Source organism: Heterodontus francisci, chromosome 12 (genome assembly GCF_036365525.1).
Source record: "Heterodontus francisci isolate sHetFra1 chromosome 12, sHetFra1.hap1, whole genome shotgun sequence".
In the NCBI taxonomy this organism is placed as follows: Eukaryota; Metazoa; Chordata; class Chondrichthyes; order Heterodontiformes; family Heterodontidae; genus Heterodontus; species Heterodontus francisci.
This window is the reverse complement of record NC_090382.1, coordinates 26,118,034-26,138,852: the sequence shown is the minus strand read 5'-3', so window position 1 is coordinate 26,138,852 and position 20,819 is coordinate 26,118,034. Positions and strand designations below refer to the sequence as shown.

Sequence of the window (20,819 nt, the reverse complement as noted above, 5' to 3'; positions counted from 1 at the left end):
ATATAGGGACAGGTGGGGATGTTTGGGAATATGGGATTAGTGTAGGATTAGTATAAAATGGGTGGTTGATGTTCGGCACAGACTCGGTGGGCCGAAGGGCCTGTTTCAGTGCTGTATCTCTAATCTAAACCTGACATTCACCACATTCCTGGCTATTTAAATTTTTAAAAATCCAAATCAGGCCATCGATGAGGCTCAAGAACACAAGAATTAGGAGCAGGAGTAGACCATATGGCCCATCGAGCTGCTTTACCATTCAATATGATCACGGCTGATCTTAGGTTTCAACTTCACTTTCCTGCCCGCTCACCTTATACCTTGATTCCCTAAGAGACCAAAAATCTATCTATCCCAACCTTAAATGTATTTAATGATGGAGCATCCACAACCTTCTGGGGTAGAGAATTCCAAAGATTCACAACCCTTTAAGTGAAGTAATTTCTCCTCATCTCAGTCTCAAATGATCAGCCCCTTATCCTGAGACTGTGCCCCTATGTTTTAGATTCCCCAACCAGTAGAAATAATCTCACAGTGTCTACCCTATCCAGCCCCTTTAGAATCTTATATGTTTCAATGAGATCACCTCTCATTCTTGTAAACTCCAGAGAAGACAGGCACAATTTACATAGCCTCTCATGATAGGACAATCCCCTCATTCCAGAGACCAATCTAGTGAACCTTCACTGTACACACTCATATTCTATACACACATACACATATATACATGCATACATGTATGCAAACACACTGTGCAATGGAAAGTATTACATTATATAGCAGATTATCCTTTCTTAAATGTGGAGACCAAAACTGCACACAGTACTCCAGATGTGGTCTCACCAAAACCCTGTACAATTGTCGCAATACATCCTTATTCCTGTACTCCAATCCCCTTACAATAAAGGCCAACACGCCATTTGCCTTCCTAATTGCTTGCTGCACCTGCATGTTAACTTTCTGCATTCCTTGTACAAGCACAACCAAATCTCTTTGAACATCAACACTTACCAGTTCACACCTTTTAAAAAATATTCTGCTTTTCTATTCTTATGGCCAAAGTGCATAACTTCACACATTCCTTCATTATACTCCATCTGCCATCTTCTTGTTGCCCACTCACTTAACCTGTCTATATCTCTTTGCAGCCTCTCTGTGTCCTCCCCACAGCTTACCTTTCCACCTGCCTTTGTATCATCAGCAAACTTAGATACATTACTCTCTGTCTCTTCATCCAAGTCATTAATATAGAGTGTAAATAGCTGAGGCCCACCACTTATTATTGCAGCACTCCACTATTCACTGCCTGCCAACTTGAAAATGCCCCATTTATGCCCTCTCATTGCTTCCTGTCAGTTAACCAATCAACTATCCATGTTAATATATTACCCCCAACTCCATGAGCTCTTATCTTGTCAATTAACCTTTTGTGTGGCACCTTATTGAATGCCTTTTAGAAATCCAGGTATACGACATCTACTGTTTCCCCTTTATCTACCCTACTAGTTTCATCCTCAGAAAACTCTAATAAATTTGTCAAACAGGATTTCCCTTTAGTAAAACCATGTTGACTTGTTCTAATCATAGTGTGCTTTTCTAAGTGCATTGTTAAGACTTCATTCATAATAGATTCCAGCATTTTCCCAATGACTGATGTTAGGCCAACTGGCCTGTAGTTCCCTGTTTGCTCTCTCCCTCCTTTCTTGAAAAGTCATGTAGCATTTGCCAACTTCTAATCTGATGGGATCATACCTGAATCTAAGGAATTTTGGAAAATCATAGCTAGTGCATCCACTATATCTGCAGCGATCTCTTTTAAATCCCTAGGGTGTAGGCCATCAGGTCCTGGAGATTTGTCAGATTTTAGTCCCTTAAGTTACTCCAATACTTTTTCTCTGCTGATATGAATTTCCTTAATTTCCTCACTCATTTCAGCCCCTAGGTTACTGTCTATTTCTGGAACTTGTGTCTTTTGCTGTGAAGACAAATACAAAATATTTGTTCAATGCCTTTGCCATTTCCTCTTTCCCCATGATAATTTATCTTGTCTCTGTTTCTAAGGGACCAATGTTTACTTTAGCTACTCTCTTCCTTTTGATATACCTATAAAAACTCTTACAATCTGTTTTTATATTACTGGTTAGTGTACTCTCATATTCAATTTTCTTTCCTTTTTTATCAACTTTTTGGTGGCCCTTTGCTGGTTTCTAAAACACTCCCAATCCTCAGACTTGCTACTCTTTTTTGCAACATTGTAAGCCTCTTCTTTTAATCTAATCCTTATCTTCTTGAGTGAGCCATGTGGGGGGGTCTTGCTGAGTTTTTAATTTTCAAAGGAATGTATTTTTGTTGCACATTTTGAATTGTTCTTTAAAGGTTTCCCACTGTTCATTTCCCAGCATATCTTTTAGTTTATTTACCCAATTTACCACAGCCAATTCTCCCCTCATGCCTACGTAATTGACTTTGTTTAAGTTTAAGATTCTTGTTTGTGATTGGCGCATGTCACTTTCAAACTTAACATGGAGTTCAGTGGTATTATGATCATTGTTTCTGAGTGGATCTTTTACTATGACATTGCTTATTAACCCTGCTTCATTACACAATACTAGATCTAAGATAGCTTTACCCTAGTTGGTTCCATAACGTATTGGTCCAAGAAACTGTCCCGAAAACAGCAGATGTCCAGAACCCTGGCACCGGCAGGCAACATAGCCTTCTGGACTCTCGCTCTTGGTTGCAGAGAATTATGTCTATCCCCCTAACTATACTGTCCCCTAACTACCACTACATTCCTATTTACACCCCTTGCATTAATCGCTTCCTGTACCACGACACCATGGTCAGTTTGCTCATCCACTCTGCGGTCCGCGCTCTCATCCATACAAGCTGAAAGAACCTCAAACCTGTTGGACAATTGCCAGGGCTGAGGCTACCCCACCTCTGCCTTCTGGATCCCCTTACCCTGCCTCACTCACAGTCACACCCATCTGTCCCTGACCACTGACCAAGTCAGAAGACCCTATCCTCTGGAGTGCGACCGCCTTCTGGAACAAATTGTCCAGGTAACTTTCCCCCTCCCTGGTGCATTGCCATGTTTGTAGCTCAGCCTCCAGCTCACTGATGCAGAGCCGAAGCTCCTCAAGCTGCAGACACTGCAGGCATGTTTGCCCAGCATCACACTGGTGTCCACGAGCTCCCACAAACTGCTCCCACAGACCTGCTCTGCCATCCTGATTGTGTTGTAAATAACTCATTAATTATTGAATTAATTCATAGGAAATATTCACCAAGCAATCTATTAAGCTTTACTACTATTCGTAAATAAAACCTCCTGCTCCTGCAAAAGCCATGAGTAACATTCAAAAGTCACAGCCCTGTGACATCATTGGCACCTTGACTTAGACTTAACTGCATATTATGGGAACTCGACGGTCTAAGGAATGTTCAAGATCTGCTCTCCAAAGCCTCACACGAAGCTTTCAGCCTCCCCATCCCTGACTGCAGAATATAAATGATCTTTCCTTGGGGCAGGAGAGCCGATCTGTGTAAACATACCTGGCATAATGATCTCTGGGAATCCCAGCTTCCTGGCCACCACTGTGGTCCTGTCCACTAGATGTGGATAATCCTTTCTGATCTGGGACACATCCCCGACTAACATTTTCATTGTAACCCATAGACCTGTGAAAGGAAATATGGAACAGTATTTAGTGTTTTTTTTATATGTACCTGCAGAAGACTGTGCAGGTCCAGGTTTGTACCTGAAGGAGCCCGTGCGGGTCACTGTTTGTAATACGTGGGGAGACAGTGCTGTTCCAAATGTTTCTACTTGGAGGACACCATACAATTCCAGGTGTTTGTACTGGGGGAGACCATGCAGGCTCTGATGCAGTTAGACATTCAGTAGCTAATTGAAGTCACAAGTTTGTCTAGTTAATGTAATGTTCTTTACATTGGTAATGCTGCTTTAAAAGTATTCTGAGATTGCACAGCTTGGATGCTAAAGTTCATTCATTGCTTAAGTACATAACTAGAGAGGATAGGTTAAAACTACTTGTACAGCAAGTGCAAAGCAGCAGAAAGGAGCTAACTTCTAAAACTGGTAATAAAATCAGAAAATGATGGGAATACTCATCAGGTCAGATGAAAGGTCTTTGACTACACGAGGTAAGAGTACATAGTGTAGGGGGTAACATATTAGCATGGGTAAAGGACTGGCTAGCTAACAAGAAGAGAGTAGGGATAAATGGATCTTTTTTGGGTTGGCAAGTTCTAACCAGTGCAGTGCTACGGGGATCAGTGCTGGGGCCTCAACTATTTACAATTTATATCAATGACTTTGATGAAGGGACCAAATGCATGGTAGCTAAATTTGCCAATGACACCAAGATAGGAAGGAAAGTAAATTGTCAAGAGGGGGCAAAGAGTCTACAAAAGTATATAGATAGGTTAAGTGAGTGGGCAAAAATTTGGCAGACGGAGTATAATGTGGGAAAATGTGAACTTGTCCACTTTGACAGGAAGAATAGCAAAGCTATATACTATTTAAATAGAGAGAGATTGCAGAACTCAGTGGTACAGAGGGATCTGGGTGTCCTGGTACATGAATCACAAAGGGTTAGTATGCAGGTACAGCAAGTTGATTAGGAAGACAAATGGAATGTTGGCATTCATTGCAAGGGAAATCAAGTATAAAAGTAGGGAAGTTTTACTGCAGCTGGACAGGACCTTGGTGAGACCACATCCGAAGTACTCTGTACAGTTTTGGTTTCCTTATTTGAAAAAGAATATAATTGCATTGGAAACAGTTCAGAGAAGGTTCACTTGACTAATTCCGGGGATGCAGGGCTTATCTTATGAAGAAAGTTGAAAAGGTTGGGCCTATAGCCATTGGACTTTAGAAGAATGAGAGGTGAGCTTATTGAAACATGTAAGATCCTGAGGGGACTTAATAGAGTAGATACGAGGAAGATGTTTTCCTTTGTGGGGGAGACTAGAACTAGGGGACACAGATTAAAGTGGAGATGAGGAGAAATGTTGTTTCTCAAAGGATCATTAGTCTGTGGAATTCTTTTCCCCAGAGAGCAGTAGAGGCTGGGTCATTGAATTTATTCAAGGCTGACTTGGATCGATTTTTGATGACAAGGAAGTCAAGGGATTATGGGGGAGAGACAGGAAAATGAAGTTGAAATCACAACCAGGTTAGCCATTATCTTGTTGAATGGCAGAGCAGGCTCGAAGGGCCTGTTATGGTCAAGTGAGGTTGAAGGGCTTCCCTCTTTTCCCTCTCCTTGTTAGACCACAACACATTTAATTCTTTCTTTAAGTGGATGTACTGGCCAATTTAGTAGGTGTTTGATTACTTACTTGCTATGATCATAACAAGAACCAATTGGACACGTCTTCTTGAGTTAACAAAGAAAGAGGTTAACTTTATTGTACTTAAACCGAACTAATAAAATAATAAGCAACACACCAACTTTCACTGTCACACATACACGAGAGGTTTATGCACACACAAATAGGTTACAGAGTGGGGAAAGGTAGATTGGTTGAGTTAGAGTCCATAAAAAAAGGTACACAGTCTGTGGATTTTGATGATTCGACTGGCTTCTAGCTGAATTCAGTCGTCCTGAGGCTTTTAGTTTGAAGAGGTAGGTGATTGGTTCGGTGAGTCTTTTGGAGATAGCGATGAGGATAACTTCCTCCAAGTTTCTGATTGTAGCCGCAGTATGCAAAGATGGTCAGTTAACAGGCAAGATTTGAAAGCTTTCAAGCTGGAATGGAGAGAGAGACAGAGAGAGAGAGAGGGACCTCCACTTAGGGTCTTCTCATATCAGAGTCCAGCTGCATCTCCTCTGTTGCAGAGAAAACACCAGCTTAAAACCATAAATGGGGAGGGGCTTGTCACATGACAGTCACTCAGTGATTCAAAACATAGCAGTTAGTAGTATTTCTTTCTTGCAAAAAAGAACAAGCAGTTCCTTTAAACTTCCTGTGTCTTTGTTCTTGCTGAGGAATTAGCAGATATTTCATCTCCCTCCTCACAAGCATTGCAGTGTTGTAAATTAGGTAGCCAACCTAAGCTAGCAGCAAAATCATCCTTTCAACTGGTCTTTTAAAATGTCTTTTTCAAAAAAAAATATATTCAGATCTTCAATCAGTGGATTAAAGAAAATTATCATTCAACTAGGGACATTGGCGTAACAGGCTCCTGCTTCTCAGTCCTATGTTTCTATGTTCCTATGACCTGCAATGATTACTCGGTTTCTAATTCCACAGACGCTCCTGACCTGCTGACTATTTTCAGCACTTTCTGTTTTTATTTCAGGTTTTCAGCACCCACAGTATTTTGCTCGTTCTAAAACTTGTCACTTCTGTGTAATTTATCAATATATCTCCATAAACGATATAATAAACATACAGATACTACCTTAGTGTTGACAGATTGTGTAAATATGGCATTGTAACGTAATTCCCTATGCTGTCCTAATTATGCAATGAATAAGTAATTTAAGCTGAAAATTGCTTTCATAATGAAACATTTGAAAAAAAACTGAACACAGAGCGGCTTGACTGCAGCTCAAGAAGTGATCATTTTGATGTGAGCATTTTATTTTATATATATTTGCCCATATTCCGGTTCATTTAACCATTTCATTGCTGCCTTTGTCTTTTTCTAACCATTTCAGATATGTTAGCATGGAGCATCAGACAGCTGTAATTCGATCCTGAGTAACATTGTGCATCTCAAGATTATTCAACATAGTCCAAGCCGTGAAAATACACTGGTTCAAAGGTCATCCTATAATATATAATATTTAATAATATATGTTCACAGTTTTTAGTTACTGACTTGGTTTGTTCAATATCATTAAGTGAGTCAGTTTTTCTATCTAATGTCTGATTTTAGAATTTTTGACAAGTTATCCAGTGCCTTCACCCTACCATTGGTGACCGGTGCCTTCAAACGTCTCGGCTAAGGGTGTCCAAACTTTTTGCATGGGTGTGGGGGAGGGGAGGGTGCATATTACAATTTTTGTCCTACATAGGAAGCCGGTGAGACAATTTCGGAAATATAAAGGCATTAAAAATGTATCTTATTATTACTCAAAACAACAACAAATGTGCATTTTTGTGAATAAGCTTTAAATGAGAAGACTAATTTAGTGACTTACATTTTCATCACTATGTTAGACACTGATTTAGTGAGATAACAGGCATTTTTTGGATTGCATAAGCAGTCAATGTTTGCCCGCAAATTATATATTATAGGATGACCTTTGAACCAGTGTATTTTCACAGCTTGGACTATGTTGTAGTGATGCAGAGTATTCCAGATAGTTGTCCATGTGTCAGGAGTGATCTTGATCGCTCTCTCTCCCTCCTCTTTCTCTGTCTCTATCACTCTCTGTTTCTCTCTGTCTCTCTTCCTGTGTACCCCCTCTCCATGTTCCCCCCTCTGTGTTCCCCCTCTTTCTGCCCCCCCATCTTCCCCCCTCTCTGTCCCCCCTCTCTCCATCCCACCCTCTCTCTCTGTCTCCTCCTCTCTCTCTCTGTCTCCTCCTCTTTCCGTCCCCTCTCTGTCTTCCCATGCCTTCACCACCCTCTCTTTTGCCCTATCTTTCCCCCCCCCCCTCTCTGCTCCCCCTTCTCTCTGTCTTCCCTCTCGGTTTTCCCCTCTCTCTGACCCCTCCTCTCTGTCTTTTCCTCTCTGTGTTCCCCCTCTCTTTCTGCCCCTCTTGCTGCCCTCACTCTCTCTCTCTGTCCCCCTCCCTCTCTCTCCCTCCTCTCTCTCCCCCCCATCTTCCTCCCATCACCCCCTCTCTCTGTTCCCCCTTCTCTCTGTTCCCCTCTTTCTTCCCTCTCTCTCTGTCTTCCCCTCTCTCTGTTCCCCCACCTACTCTATCTTCCTCTGTCTCTTTCTCTCTCTGACAGTGGCAGAGAGTGGGAATGCTCAACACTGCAGCTTTGTGGTTGATCAGTTTTGTTTTAAATCGCAATGTCAGTTTCAGAGCTGACAGATACTGGTGGTTTCTGAACTTCAGGCAGATTCAGGTGTTTTCAACAGGTTTTTTAAAATAAAAGTCGGAACCCGTTGGAAAACTCCGAATCTGCCTGAAGTTCGGAAACCACCAGTACCTGTCAGCTCTGAAACTGACATTGTGATTTTTGTATGAGCCGGTCTGAAATTACAGACCTCAAAATTGTTTACTACAGACACTAGTGTCCCTGTTCGGACACATTGCTGCTCTACTGATGAGGATGAGGAACGGCTTTGCACAATTTACATCCGCAGGCCGGATGGAAACCTTTCGCGGGCCGGATCCTGGCCTGTGCACAGTATATTGGACAACCCTGATCTCGGCACTAAGCTCTGAAGTTTCTTCCTCAAATCTCTTTGCCTCTCTCTCCTTAGGAGTCTGCTTCGTAACCTTTCTCTTTCAGCAAGCTTTTGGTCACCTGATTTAATATTTCCTTCGTTGGCTCACTGTAAATTTATGCGTCATTACGCCCCTGTGAAGCACCTTGGGACAGTTTCCTACACTAAAGGTGCTACATAAATGCAAGTTGCTGTTGTTGTCAGCAGGCTTAATCTGATTTAGTGTCCACTCAGTTCACTAAAGGAGGTGGAAATTCTAGGTTTCCTCCTCTCCTTTCTTCCTCTCTACCTGCTCCCCCACCTCCAAATCCCAGCAGAGGGGAACTGAGGCCAACTGCCTCACTACCTTCTTGGTAGGGGTCTCAGTGCAGAGTGGAGATGGTACCATTCTACTGGATTTGGCTGGGGTGTGCACGATGTGGTACCATTACTTACTGAGCCAGCCAGAGGACTTCTAGAAAGAGTAGCAGCCAACTGCAAGCAGAGTGCTGTCATAACGAGAAAAAATTTGTTTGATAGATCATGGAAAGCCGACCAGAAAGGATGTGCTTGAATGTCTCCGACGGCAGAGGGGACACTAGACATGAAAACTCCCAGAAAAGAGTTCATTTAAATGACAGATAGCTTTCTATGGGATGGCACAGGCACTGAAGCAGACAGAATCATACTGTCAGCTCACATCAGAAAATCCAGACAGTTGTTTTGACACATCAATTGTGATATTGATGCATGCAGTTGTACCTGGACATTTTGTACCAGGAGGCAGTCACACCCCTTAGGATAGGGTCTTCTGATTTGCTCAGTGGTCAGGCACAGGAGAGTGTAGCTGCAGCTAAGGCATGTAAGTGGACCCAGAGGGCAGGAGTGCAGGAGCCTTAGCCTTTATGACTGTCCAACAGGTTTGAGGTTCTTTCAGCTTGTTTGGATGAGAGTGGGGGCTGCAGGGTGGATGAGCAACCTGACCATGGCACCATGCTACAGGAAGCCATTCAAATGGAGGGAGAAAAAAGGAATGTAGTGGTAGTAGGGGAGAGTATAGTGAGGGGGAGTGACACTGTTCTCTGCAGCAAAGAGCGAGACTCCAGAAGGCTGTGCTGCCTGCTCAATGCCAGGGTTCAGGACATCTGCTCAGGGCTGGGGAGAAACTTACAGTGGGAGGGGAAGGATCCAGTCGTTGTGGTCCATGGAGGCACCGTAAACAGAGCAATGAAGGAGGTTCTGTACAGTCAGCATGAGGAGTTAGGCACCATATTAAGAAGCAGAACCTCAAAGGTAATAATCTCTGGATTATTACCTAAACCATGTGCAAATTGGCATAGCCAAATAGGATTACAGAAATAAATCCGTGGCTCAAAGACTGGTGTGGTAGAAGCGAGTTCTGGTTCGTGGGGCACTGGTACCAGTAATGGGGAAAGTGGGGTCTGTAGCACTGGGACGGTCTACACCTGAACCATGCTGAGGCTGGTGTTCTAGCAGGCTGCATAATAGGGAAGAGAGGGTTATAAACTAACTACTAGGGCAAGGGATCAAATTTGGGAAGATATGGTAAATCAAAGAGTAGAGACAAGGCAAGAGAGAAAGGTATTAATATGGTAAATGATAAACAGACCGTGATAGGAAGAGTACAAATCTAAGAGTAAATCAGCAGTCAAGGCTAGATGTTACAAAAATAGTAAAAGGACAAAACTAAAGGCTCTGTATCTGAATGCACGTCGCATCCGAAACAAAAAAGATGAACTGATAGCGCATATAGAAATAAATAAGTACGATCTGATAGCCATTACAGAGACATGGCTACATGATGACATAGATTCAGACCTGAATATTGAAGGGTACATGACATTTAGGGAGGACAGGAAGCTAGGAAAAGATTGAGGGGGTGGCTGTGTTAATTAATGATGGTATTAGCACATTAGAGAGGGATGACCTAAATTCAGGAAACCAGGATGTAGAAGTGGTTTGGGTAGAGATGAGAAATCATAAAGTCAAGAAATCACTTGTGGGAGTGGACTACAGGCCCCCCTAATAACCCCATAGTAGGACAGAGTACAAAGGAAGAAATAATGGAGCTTGTCAGAAAGGTAAGGCGATAAACATGGGGGGTTTTAATCTAAATATACACTGGAAGAATCAGATGGGCAAAGGTAGCCTCGAAGAGGGGTTCATAGAATGTTTTCGGGATAGTTTCTTGGAAAAGCACATTCTGGTGCCAACCAGAGAGCAGGCTATACTAGACCTGGTATTGTGCAAAGAGATAGGATTAATTGATGAGCTTATAGTGAAGACACCGCCTAGGTAGGAGCGATCACAATATGATTGAATTTTACATTCAGTTCAAGGGATAGAATGGGTCCAAGACTAGTATTTTAAACTTAAGTAAGGACAATTATCAGGGCATGAAAGCAGAGCTAACTAACTGGCAAATTAAGTTAAGGACTAGGTCAATAGAGATACAGTGGCAGATGTTTAAGGGGATATTTCAGAATACACAGAATAGATACATGCCAACAAGAAAGAAACATTCCTAGGGGAGGAACCACCATCCGTGATTAACTAAAAAAGTTAAAGATAGTATCAAACTTAAAAAGCTTATAATTGCCAAAGATGGGTAGCAGGTCAAAAGATTGGACAGAATATTAAAAAAACAGCAAAGAATGACTAAAAGATTAATAAGGAGGGAAAAATTAGATTACGAGAGAAAGCTGGCTAGAAATATAAAAACTGTTTCTATAGCAATAAAAAAAGGAAGAGTTAATAAAGTGAGTGTCGGTCCTATAAAAAGTGAGTCTGGGGAATTAACAATGGAAAATAAGGAGATGGCAGATGAATTGAGCAGGTTAATTGCATTGGTCTTCACTATGGAAGATACAAATAACATCCCAGAAATGGGTGTAAGTCAGGAAACGGAGGCGAGGGAGGAACTCGAGAAAATGACAATCAACAGGGAGGTGGCACTGAGCAGATTGTTGGAGCTGCAGGCTGACAAGTCCCCGGATCCTGATGGACTTCATCTTATGGGCTTAAAAGAAGTTGCTAGTGAGATAACTGATGCGTTGGTTTTAATTTTCCAAAATTCCCTAGATTTAGGAAAGGTTCCATTGGATTGGAAAATAGCAAATGCAACTCCTTTATTTAAAAAGTGAGGGAGACAGAAAGCAAGAAACCACAGGCCAGTTAGCTTAACATCTGTCTTAGTGAAAATGTTAGAAGCTATTATTAAAGATGTTATAGCACGACATTTAGAAAAAATCAAGGTAATCAGGCAGAGATAACATGGTTTTGTGAAAGGGAAATCATGTTTTACCAATTTATTGGAGTTCTTTGAAAAAGTAACATATGCTGTGGATAAAAGGGGAACTGGTGTATGTACTGTACTTAGATTGCCATAAGGCATTTGATAAGGTACCACATCAAAGGTTATTGTTGAAAATAAAAGCTCATGGTGGAGGGGAGGCTGGGTAACTTATTGGCATGGATAGAAGATTGGCTAGCTAACAGGAAACTGAAAGTAGGCATAAATGGGTCATTTTCTGGTTGGCAAGATGTAATGAGTGAGGTGCTGCAGGGATCAGTGCTGGGGCTTCAACTTTTTAAAATTTATCTAAACAACTTGGACGAAGGGACCGAAGGTATGATTGCTAAATTTGCTGATGGCACAAAGAGAGGTAGGAAAGTAAATTGTGAAGAGGACATAAGGAGGCTATAAAGGGATATCGTAAGGTTAAGTGAGTGGGCAAAGATCTGGCAAATGGAGTATAATGTGGGAAAATGTGAAATTGTCCATTTTGGCAAGAAGAATAAAAAAGAAGCATATTATCTAAATGGTGAGACATTGCAGAGCTCTGAGGTTAGTATCAGTTCAGCAAGTAATTAGGAAAGCTAATAGAAATTGTTTATTGTGAGGGGAACTGAATACAAAAGTAGGAAGGTTATGCTTCAGCTATACAGGGCATTGGTGAGACCACATTTGGAGTACTGTGTACAGTATTGATCTCCTTATTTAAGAAAGGATGGAAATGCATTGGAAGTAGTTCAGAGAAGGTTTACTAGACTAATACCTGGAATGTGTGGGTTTTCTTATGAGGAAAGGTTGGGCAGGCTAGGCTTGTATCTGCTGGAGTTTAGAAGAGTAAGAGGCAACTTTGATTGAAACATATAAGATCCTGAAGGGTCTTGACAAGGTGGATGTGGAATGGATGTTTCCTCTAGTGGGAGAATTTAGAACTAGGGGGTCACTGTTAATAAGGGGACGTCCATTAAGACAGAGATGAGAAGACATTTTTTCTCTAAGAGAGTCCTGAGTCTTTGGAACTCCCTTCCTCAAAAGGCAGTGGAAGCAGAGTCTTTAATTATTTTTAAGGCAGAGGTAGATAGCTTCTTGATAAGCAAGGGGGTGAAAGGTTATCGGGGGTAGGCAGGAATGTGGAGTTGAGGTTACAATCACATCAGCCATGATCTTGTTGAATGGCAGAGCAGGCTCAAAGATCCGAGTGGCCTACTCCTGCTCCTAATTCATATGTTTGCATGTTCATATAGGTTAAGCAAAGAAACTGCAGGAAAATTAGAAAGTGTCCCAGTGCGTGCCTGCCTGCATTTTGCTAACTGATCTGGTGGATCATTGTTTTTTCCTGTTTTTTCTCTCTTTCCACACATAGTCTGTTTTCGTTCCTTTTTTCCTTCACATGAATCACCTCCAGGCAAGGCTTGTTAGATGAGTATGATGGTTCAGAGTTTCATTTCAAAGAGTTACGTATAATTCAGAAAGGATAGAGTTGGGATATCACTGTGTCTGTAATCATTTCAGGTAACAGTACATTGAGTAAAGGATTGTCTGGGAAGCTTGTCTCTATGCGGGTAATAGTCTTCAGTCATTTCAAACAATAAACAAATAGATAATGAAGTTTATAGTGTTACAACCACAGCGGGAGAAACGCACTGTCAATTCAGTCCCGTCACTCCATAGGTTGCACATATTATTTAAAGCTTTCATACGAATTGGAAACTAGTCAAATTAAACACAGAATAAAATAAACAAAACCAGGTATCTTTAGACAACAACAAATTAACTATTTATTAAAATTATATCTTAAACACTATTAAGATAAACCTATGTCTAAAGACCTTATAATTTCTTATTTTAATCCAACTCCCCCATTCACACAAATACATTCAAAAATAACAGTAATTAACCGGTTTTGAAAAGTGGTGGTTTTAAAAATTAGCTGTTCTTAAGAATAAATAAATAGATAAGTCTTTGTAGGTTATGTTCCTGATGGATGAGGTATTCTAATGTGGAAATAGTCAAAGGTCACTCAAAGTCTTCACATGGATTTGATGCAGTAGTCTATTCTTAATAGGCATTCAACTCTTTGACTGCAGTAGGCATCAACAGTTTCTTCAGCAATACAATGGTTGTTTGAAAAAAGGTGTTTCTTCTTTAGACAATTAACTCAGCCCATAGCACCTTGTAGAATTTCTGCTGAGAGAGAATAAAATAGCTCCCTTCTCTTCAGTAGGCTTTGCTGGTGAGTCTGGTTTCAGCTCGTTTTTGCCAGTTTTACACACAATTACGTGGAAACATTGAACCATGTGACCTCGCTCTCTCCTGCTGTCGCCTAGGTAACAAAAATGCAGCTGCTGGCACATTGTGCCTTAGAAATTCCAGAACTTTCTCTCCCTTAAAGGTGCACTGTTTTAACAAAGTCTTAGAGGCACACACTGTTTTAATACGAGTGGAAAAAAACAAGTCCGTGACAACAGCCAATGTTAAATAACGGCCCTAGGCAAAGATCGTCGGTAATTCCCCCATTGCCCACAATACCCTGCTATAGGACATGGGGCGTTGTAGAAATTGGGGCATCATGGGAAGATTTGGGCCATTTCAAATTAGGAATTACCAAATACTAGACTGGGGTAATCACTGCATGGATCTAGGAGATAGATAGAGTTTGAGTTGTCAACTTTCCAAGCTATCATCTGTGGACCAGTAACGTCCATTGCCTCCTCGAAGATGAAGTAATAGGAGGGATTTGAGAAACTGCGAGCTACACCTTTGAGACACAGACAGACCTGGGGGTCAATGAAGGACTGAGTCAGAGAAATATTGAGAGAATGAAAGATGAAGCAATCAGCATATTTACATTGAAGAATGGAGTATTAAATTTAATTACAGTGAGCTTAATAATTCCTCATTATGGGAGCAGTGGAGTCTGTTAAAAGAAAACAAAAAAATTGAAGAGAAGATTTATCATCATGCCTATATAATAGAATGGGCAACTCTCTAACTGGCAAATTAAGTCTGAGACTGACTCACCTCAGCAAGTTCGGCAACACTCACTTGTATTTATAAAGGCCCCAATATTAACAGGAAGGCAGGAGGGAACAGGGGGAGGGGTTGGGTGTCTGGGGAGCAATTTTGCACTCAGAAAACACAGAAAAGCGGCTTTTCCTCTGCTCCTGCTGTTAAATTTGGCAGGACCTGATGGCCATTTTGGACTCCGTTTCTTGGCCGTGTTATGTGAGTGTTTCTATTTTTCTTTGCAAAAAGTGCTTTAAGAGCTGATATTTGAATTGTGGACTGAGTGAAGTGTGCACAGACTGCAAGGCTCCTGTTACCAAGCAGCTCAACAGGGAAATGACAGGAAGATTTATGACTTACACATGACTTGATTTTGGGTTTTAGTTTCACTTTGCATGGTGAAAGAAGTGTGGGCTGAACCAGCAGCATGCAATGAGCTGGCTGGGACCTGCTTTGCAGCCCAGAGAAAAGACCTACTCTCTGTGAAAGAAGACTTGTATCTCTTTGAAAAATAAATCCTACATTTGAGGTGTGGCTGCGCTCTGCCTGGAGAGAGGAAAAGACTCCTGGAAAGGAAAAGACCCAGGAAAAGAGGAATTGCTGCTCATTGTGGAGAAGTGTGCTCTCTTTGCAGAGAGGAAGCCCTGCATTTGAAAGGCAGCAGTTTCCTATTGCCTCCAGTCTCTCACGAATCCCTGCCACAAGAGTGATTCCTGTTGCCTCATGTGTTTTAGCGGATCTTGAAATCTCCAGAAAGCTTCTATTGCTAGACTGCTACTTCAAACCCAAGCAGACCTGTTGATAGTCCCTTTGCTGAAAGACCCATGTCATACCTGCTGCAGACAAATTGCCTTGAAATCCTACCCATCACAGACTGTTCAACAACCTCGCCTGGAGAAATTTGAGTGGCATCTGACTATTCGACTCTGGGACACCTCACCTTACTGGAAACATCCTACCAGAACGTGAAACGCAATCATTTTATTTTTTCCTTTTTATTCTTAAGAAACTGCTGTAAACCAGAACATCTTTTTCCCCCAGTTAACTGGTTTCTTTGAATGTATGAGTGTGTGTGTGAAGGTTAGGAAGAATAAGAACTTTTAAAAGAATCTTTTTCACATATGGAGTTATCTCATTATTGTTTAAGACTTAGTTTATTCATAAATAGTTAATTTTGCTGTTGTTTAAAGAAACCTGGTTTGGTGTGCTGGTATTCTGGGGGACAAATAGAGTGTTTAATTTGGCTACTTTAAAGTAGGTGGGAAACTTTACTAATATGCTATGACCTGTGGAGTAGTAGCACTAAATTAGTGATGCATTACTCCCGCCTTGGTTGTAACAGCTGCAACCGTCAAATTGAGAGGCTGCCTGGCTGTTGAGTGAATAGGCATTCAACACCAGCTCATAGCTGGAAAGTGAAGAGGAGGGAGGGAGAGATCAGGGGTCAGTAGTGCCATCAATGAGAGAGCCAGAGAGATCAGAGGTCGAGGAGGAGGAACATTGATGGGGTAGGGCAGAGCAATCGGAGTGAGGGGGCAGTGGCATTGATGGAGCAGGTGGAGAGATCGGGGAGTAAAAAGATCATGGAAGAGGCTAAAGAGATCAAGGGATGAGGGAAGCAAATGAGGGAAGTAGATGGTGGGGGGCCCATGGACAACATGAGGATGGGGGCTGTGGAGGAAATCAGGAAAGCGTTGGAGGAATTGGGTTCGGGGCTCCAATCACAAAAATCAGCCTCACTAAACCATTTAAATGAGTGATCTGCCTCCTACGACTGGGTTGGTTGTCCATCGGCCCCATTCTGCCTCTGTTAAAATATGCCTTTTTATGAGATCTATGGAACATTCTTTGTTCCAGTCTGACTCAGCTCACCTCTTTCTGGTGCATTAATCATTGTATCGGTGCCATTTCCTGCCCTGGCCCCAAATTGGAAAGTTTCAGCAACTTTGATTCCAATTTCCACCCTTCTCTCACCTTCACATGGTCCAGCTCCGACTCTTCCCTTCCTTTCTCTATCTCCTTTTCTGGGGTTAGGCTATCAATTAATAGCTACTGTAAGCCCATCGACTCCCATGCATACTCTGACTCCATTTCCTCCCATCCCACTTCCTGTAAGGACTCTATTCCATTCTCCCAGTTTCTCCGTTGCATCTATTCTAACAATGAAACCTTCCATACAAGCACTTCTGATATGTCTTCTTTTTTCCTCAACTGAGGATTTCCCTCCATCGTGGTTGATGGAGCCCTGCTCTCATCTCTTCCCGTCTCTCCCAGGATCATGAAAGGGTTCCACTTGTCCTCACCTAGCACCCCACCAACCTCCACAGTCACAGATCATCCCTCACCATTTCTGCCACCTCCTGTGTGATGCAACCATCAAACACATCTTCCCCTCTCTTTACCGCATTCCAAAATGACCATACCCTCCACAACACCTTGGGTCACTCTTCAATCACCTCCTCCCCTTCCCACACCACCTTCCTGTGCAAACGCAGAAGATGCAACACCTCCCCTTTTACCTCCTCCATTCCTACTGTCCAGGGACCAAAACACACCTTCTAGGTGAAAAACCGACTTACATGTACTTCTTTCAACTTAATATACTGTATTCACTGCTCATGATTTGGTTCCTCTACACTGGAGTGATCAAATGCAGACTGGGTGATTACTTTACAGAACACCTCTGTGCAGTCTGCAAGTGAGATGCCGAGCTTCCCCTTGCTTGTCATTTTAATTCTCTGCCTCACTCCCACTCTGACCTATTCCCACTCGGACGTCTCCATCCTTGGCCTCCTACACTGTTATAATGAGGCTTAATGGAAGCTCGATTTCTACTTTACAGCCTTCTGGACTCAACACTGAGTTCAACAATTTCAGATCATAACCACTGCTTCCAATTTTTCAGATAGCAGGCTCTGTTAATGATTCTGCTATTTACACCTCCCATTATCATCCCCTTTTGTCTTGCACCATTGCCCCTTTTGTCATTTAATCTTTCCTGCCTTCTATCCTATCACAGACCTCTGCTTTTGTTCTTACCACCCCTCCCCCTTCCTCTGTGCTTGCTTAAATCCTATTATTTTCCAGGTCTGATGAAAGATCGTTGACCTGAAATGTTAACTTTGTTTCTGTCTCTGCACATGCTGTCTGACCTGCTGAGTATTTCTAGCATTTTCTGTTTCTATCTTAGATTTCCAGCATTCACAGTATCTTGCTTTGTAAAAAGATAATTAGATGACCAACAGCTTGGTCAAAGAGGTAGGTTTTAAGGAGTATCTTAAAGGACGAGGGAGAGGAAGAGAGGTAGAGAGGCTTGAGGACGAAATTCTTGAGCTTCGGGCTTCGACAGCTGAAGGCATGGCCACCAATGGTGGGATAAAGGAAAGTGGGGATGCACAAGAAGCTATAATTGGTGGAACATGGAGCTTGCAGAGGAGTGTAGGGCTGGAGAAGGTATAGAGATAGGGAGGAGCAAGGCCATGGAGGAATTTGAACAAAAGGATAAGAATTTAAAATTTGAGGCATTGGTGGGCCAGGTGCCAATGTAGACCACCTGGCACAGGGGTGATGGAGAATGGGACTTGGTGCGAATTTGGATATGAACAGCAGAGTTTTGGATGGGCTAAGGTTTATGCATAGTGGAAGATGGGAGGCCAGCCAGGAGATCATTGGAATGCTCGAATCTGGAGGTAACAAAAGCATGGATGAGGGTTTAGGCAGTGGAGATGTGGCAGGGGCAAAGACGAGCAATATTATCAAAATGGATTTGGGCAGTTTTGGTGATGGAGAAGACATGGGGAGGCTCAGCTCAAGGTCAAATAGAATGCTGAGGTTACAAGAGTCTGGTTCATCTTCAGACAGTGACCATGGGAAGTGATGGAATGATTTTCTGGGAAAGGCATGGAGCCAAAGACAATGGTTTTGGTCTTCCAAATTTTTAATTGGAATTCTTCAATGAATCATGGCCAGGATTCTGCGAGCAGACCAACCTTTCATGGGGCTTAACTGATCCTATAGATTTCCTGCATTTATAATATGAAACCATTAACAGCTTAGACTCCAGTGCAGAACAACAGTAGGGCCCCTTCAGTCCAATGCAATATCCTCAGTATGGTTTAACAAATAATGAGACTTGGTATACTTTAAGGTGGTCATTTCATCAGACTTAGCTGCTGGCACAATCTCACTAGATAGAAAATCAGATCAGAGATAGGATGAGACCCAATGTTCCGACACTGCTTGGCTCAGTTTCACTTTGTCATCAGAAAGTTATGGGTTCAAGTTCCATTCCAGGACATGAACATATAATTCAGGCTGGCACCCAAGTACAGGACTAAGGAACAGCTGCAAAGTTGTATATTCCAACCTTTGGATGAGACAATAAACTGAGGTCCCATCCGTCAGCTCTGGTGGATATTAATGATCCCCTGGCACTAGTCGGGGAAGAACAGAAAGTTCTTCTGGTGTCCTGGCTCACATTTCTCTCTCAACCAATGCTACCATAAGCAGACTAACTGGTCAGTGATCTTGTGGGCTTTTGCTGTGTAAAACCTGTTGTGATTGTCTACCCAACAGCAGTCTCTGCATTTCACACTAATTCATATAAAACACTCTGAAATTTCTGAAAAATACAATGAAGTGCTGTACAATATTTTAAAATTAAAATTAATAGGTTACTTTAATAATACATTAACTGATTTTAATATGACGGGCAAATAAGACAGGAAGAGAGGCCCACGTATTATAATTAAAAGGATTACCTTGACCCTTTTCATCTCCTGTTTTGGTAGAAATGACTCTATTAAGTAGAGAGTGCAGAAAATCATTCTCTGCTACAAATCTGCAACAATTAATATAATTAAAATTAGAGAAATGTAAAGGATTGGATGTGAAGATGTCTAGAGACTTCATCATGACATTCATCTACAATTGTAAACAGTGTATGTATAACAAAATGTACAAAAGATGGTTAAGTGAGAGTAAGAGAGAGTAAAGTATAACTGTGCTAATTAGTCATTACTGAGGACATTTGAGAGTGTCTGGTCTGAATTGTTACATTTTGTTTGTGCTGAGACTTGAATTGCCAAATCAAATTGGACCATATTTTGGAAGGGTTCATTACATGACCTCCCACCTCCAATTGGCTCGTCCCACCTTCCCACAGTTGATCATCCAGCACGTCTCATCCTCGTAGCAATGGGTCAATAATGGTGGCTACAGTACCCACAATCCTCTGCATTGCTGTAACAGCTCTATACATTGTTTTCTTTAACCAGTTAGAGGGCACGTTGAGGCTCTGCTGCTTGTTAATAATACCGCCTGAGCAAAATGGGAGAACAAAATGCCCTTACGATTATTCTCCCATATCATTCAGGAGATTACTCTTTAATTCCAGGACAGCGACAATCTCAGAGTGTTGGTAACCCAAGTGGGGACCCTCTGTTCGAATACCATGCTAGCAGGTGGTCTGCACCCTTCATGTTGACCTGCTCCTTTATTCTCCATTCCCTGGACCTCTAGACCCTATGTTGTGAACTTTCCCTGTGGCTTATAAATGTCTATAATTTCTGTCATTCTGCCTCCAACTGTCTCAGTTGAGTATCAACTATTTAATCTTCATCTTTTTTTCACTTAAACACTTTACACATCATTCTACTCCTTTTGAGTTACATTGAAGCAGAGTTTTGTTGTCACTGTCCAGGCAGTAATTAGGTAGAGCCAATAAGCTGCCCATTGTGGAAACCATCTGATTTCCATTCCATTGATTTCAGATTACCATCCAGCTGATGAAGTCAAAAACCTACCCAACTGTGTATACTAAGGGTTTGGGTAATTGGTTGAACTTCTGTTCTACAACCTGAATTTCTGTCCTTGCAAAGAACAACTCCAAGCTTGAAGGATGAATTAGTCTAATGTTCATCCTTTAATGAAATATAATGAGGGCTTATGTATATGTTTACATGTATATGAGGTTTATATAATGTATATTTTCATTATAAAGGTAAATATTTGAAGTTTTTTTGTCCTTCCTCCCTCCAGTTTTCTTCCCTCTTGCTGTGGAGCTGCTGACTCCTGATGAACTACAGTTCCACAGGTAGCAGAAGATCCTAGCTCACCATGCGAGTATTTGAACATTGA

The 20,819-nt window shown here is 41.9% G+C and overlaps 1 protein-coding gene across 3 annotated transcripts in view; it reads right to left on the bottom strand.

Moving 5' to 3' along the window:
* Positions 1-20,819, bottom strand: part of LOC137375787 (dedicator of cytokinesis protein 2-like) — a 690,449-nt gene that overhangs the window by 549,115 nt on the left and 120,515 nt on the right. For all 3 annotated transcript variants that reach the window (XM_068043220.1, XM_068043218.1, XM_068043221.1), the window contains exons 12-13: positions 19,442-19,521; positions 3,556-3,681 (exon numbers count right to left, since the gene is read on the bottom strand). In XM_068043220.1, coding sequence (XP_067899321.1) covers positions 3,556-3,681; positions 19,442-19,521 — 206 coding nt within the window. The remainder of the gene's footprint in view (positions 1-3,555; positions 3,682-19,441; positions 19,522-20,819) is intronic.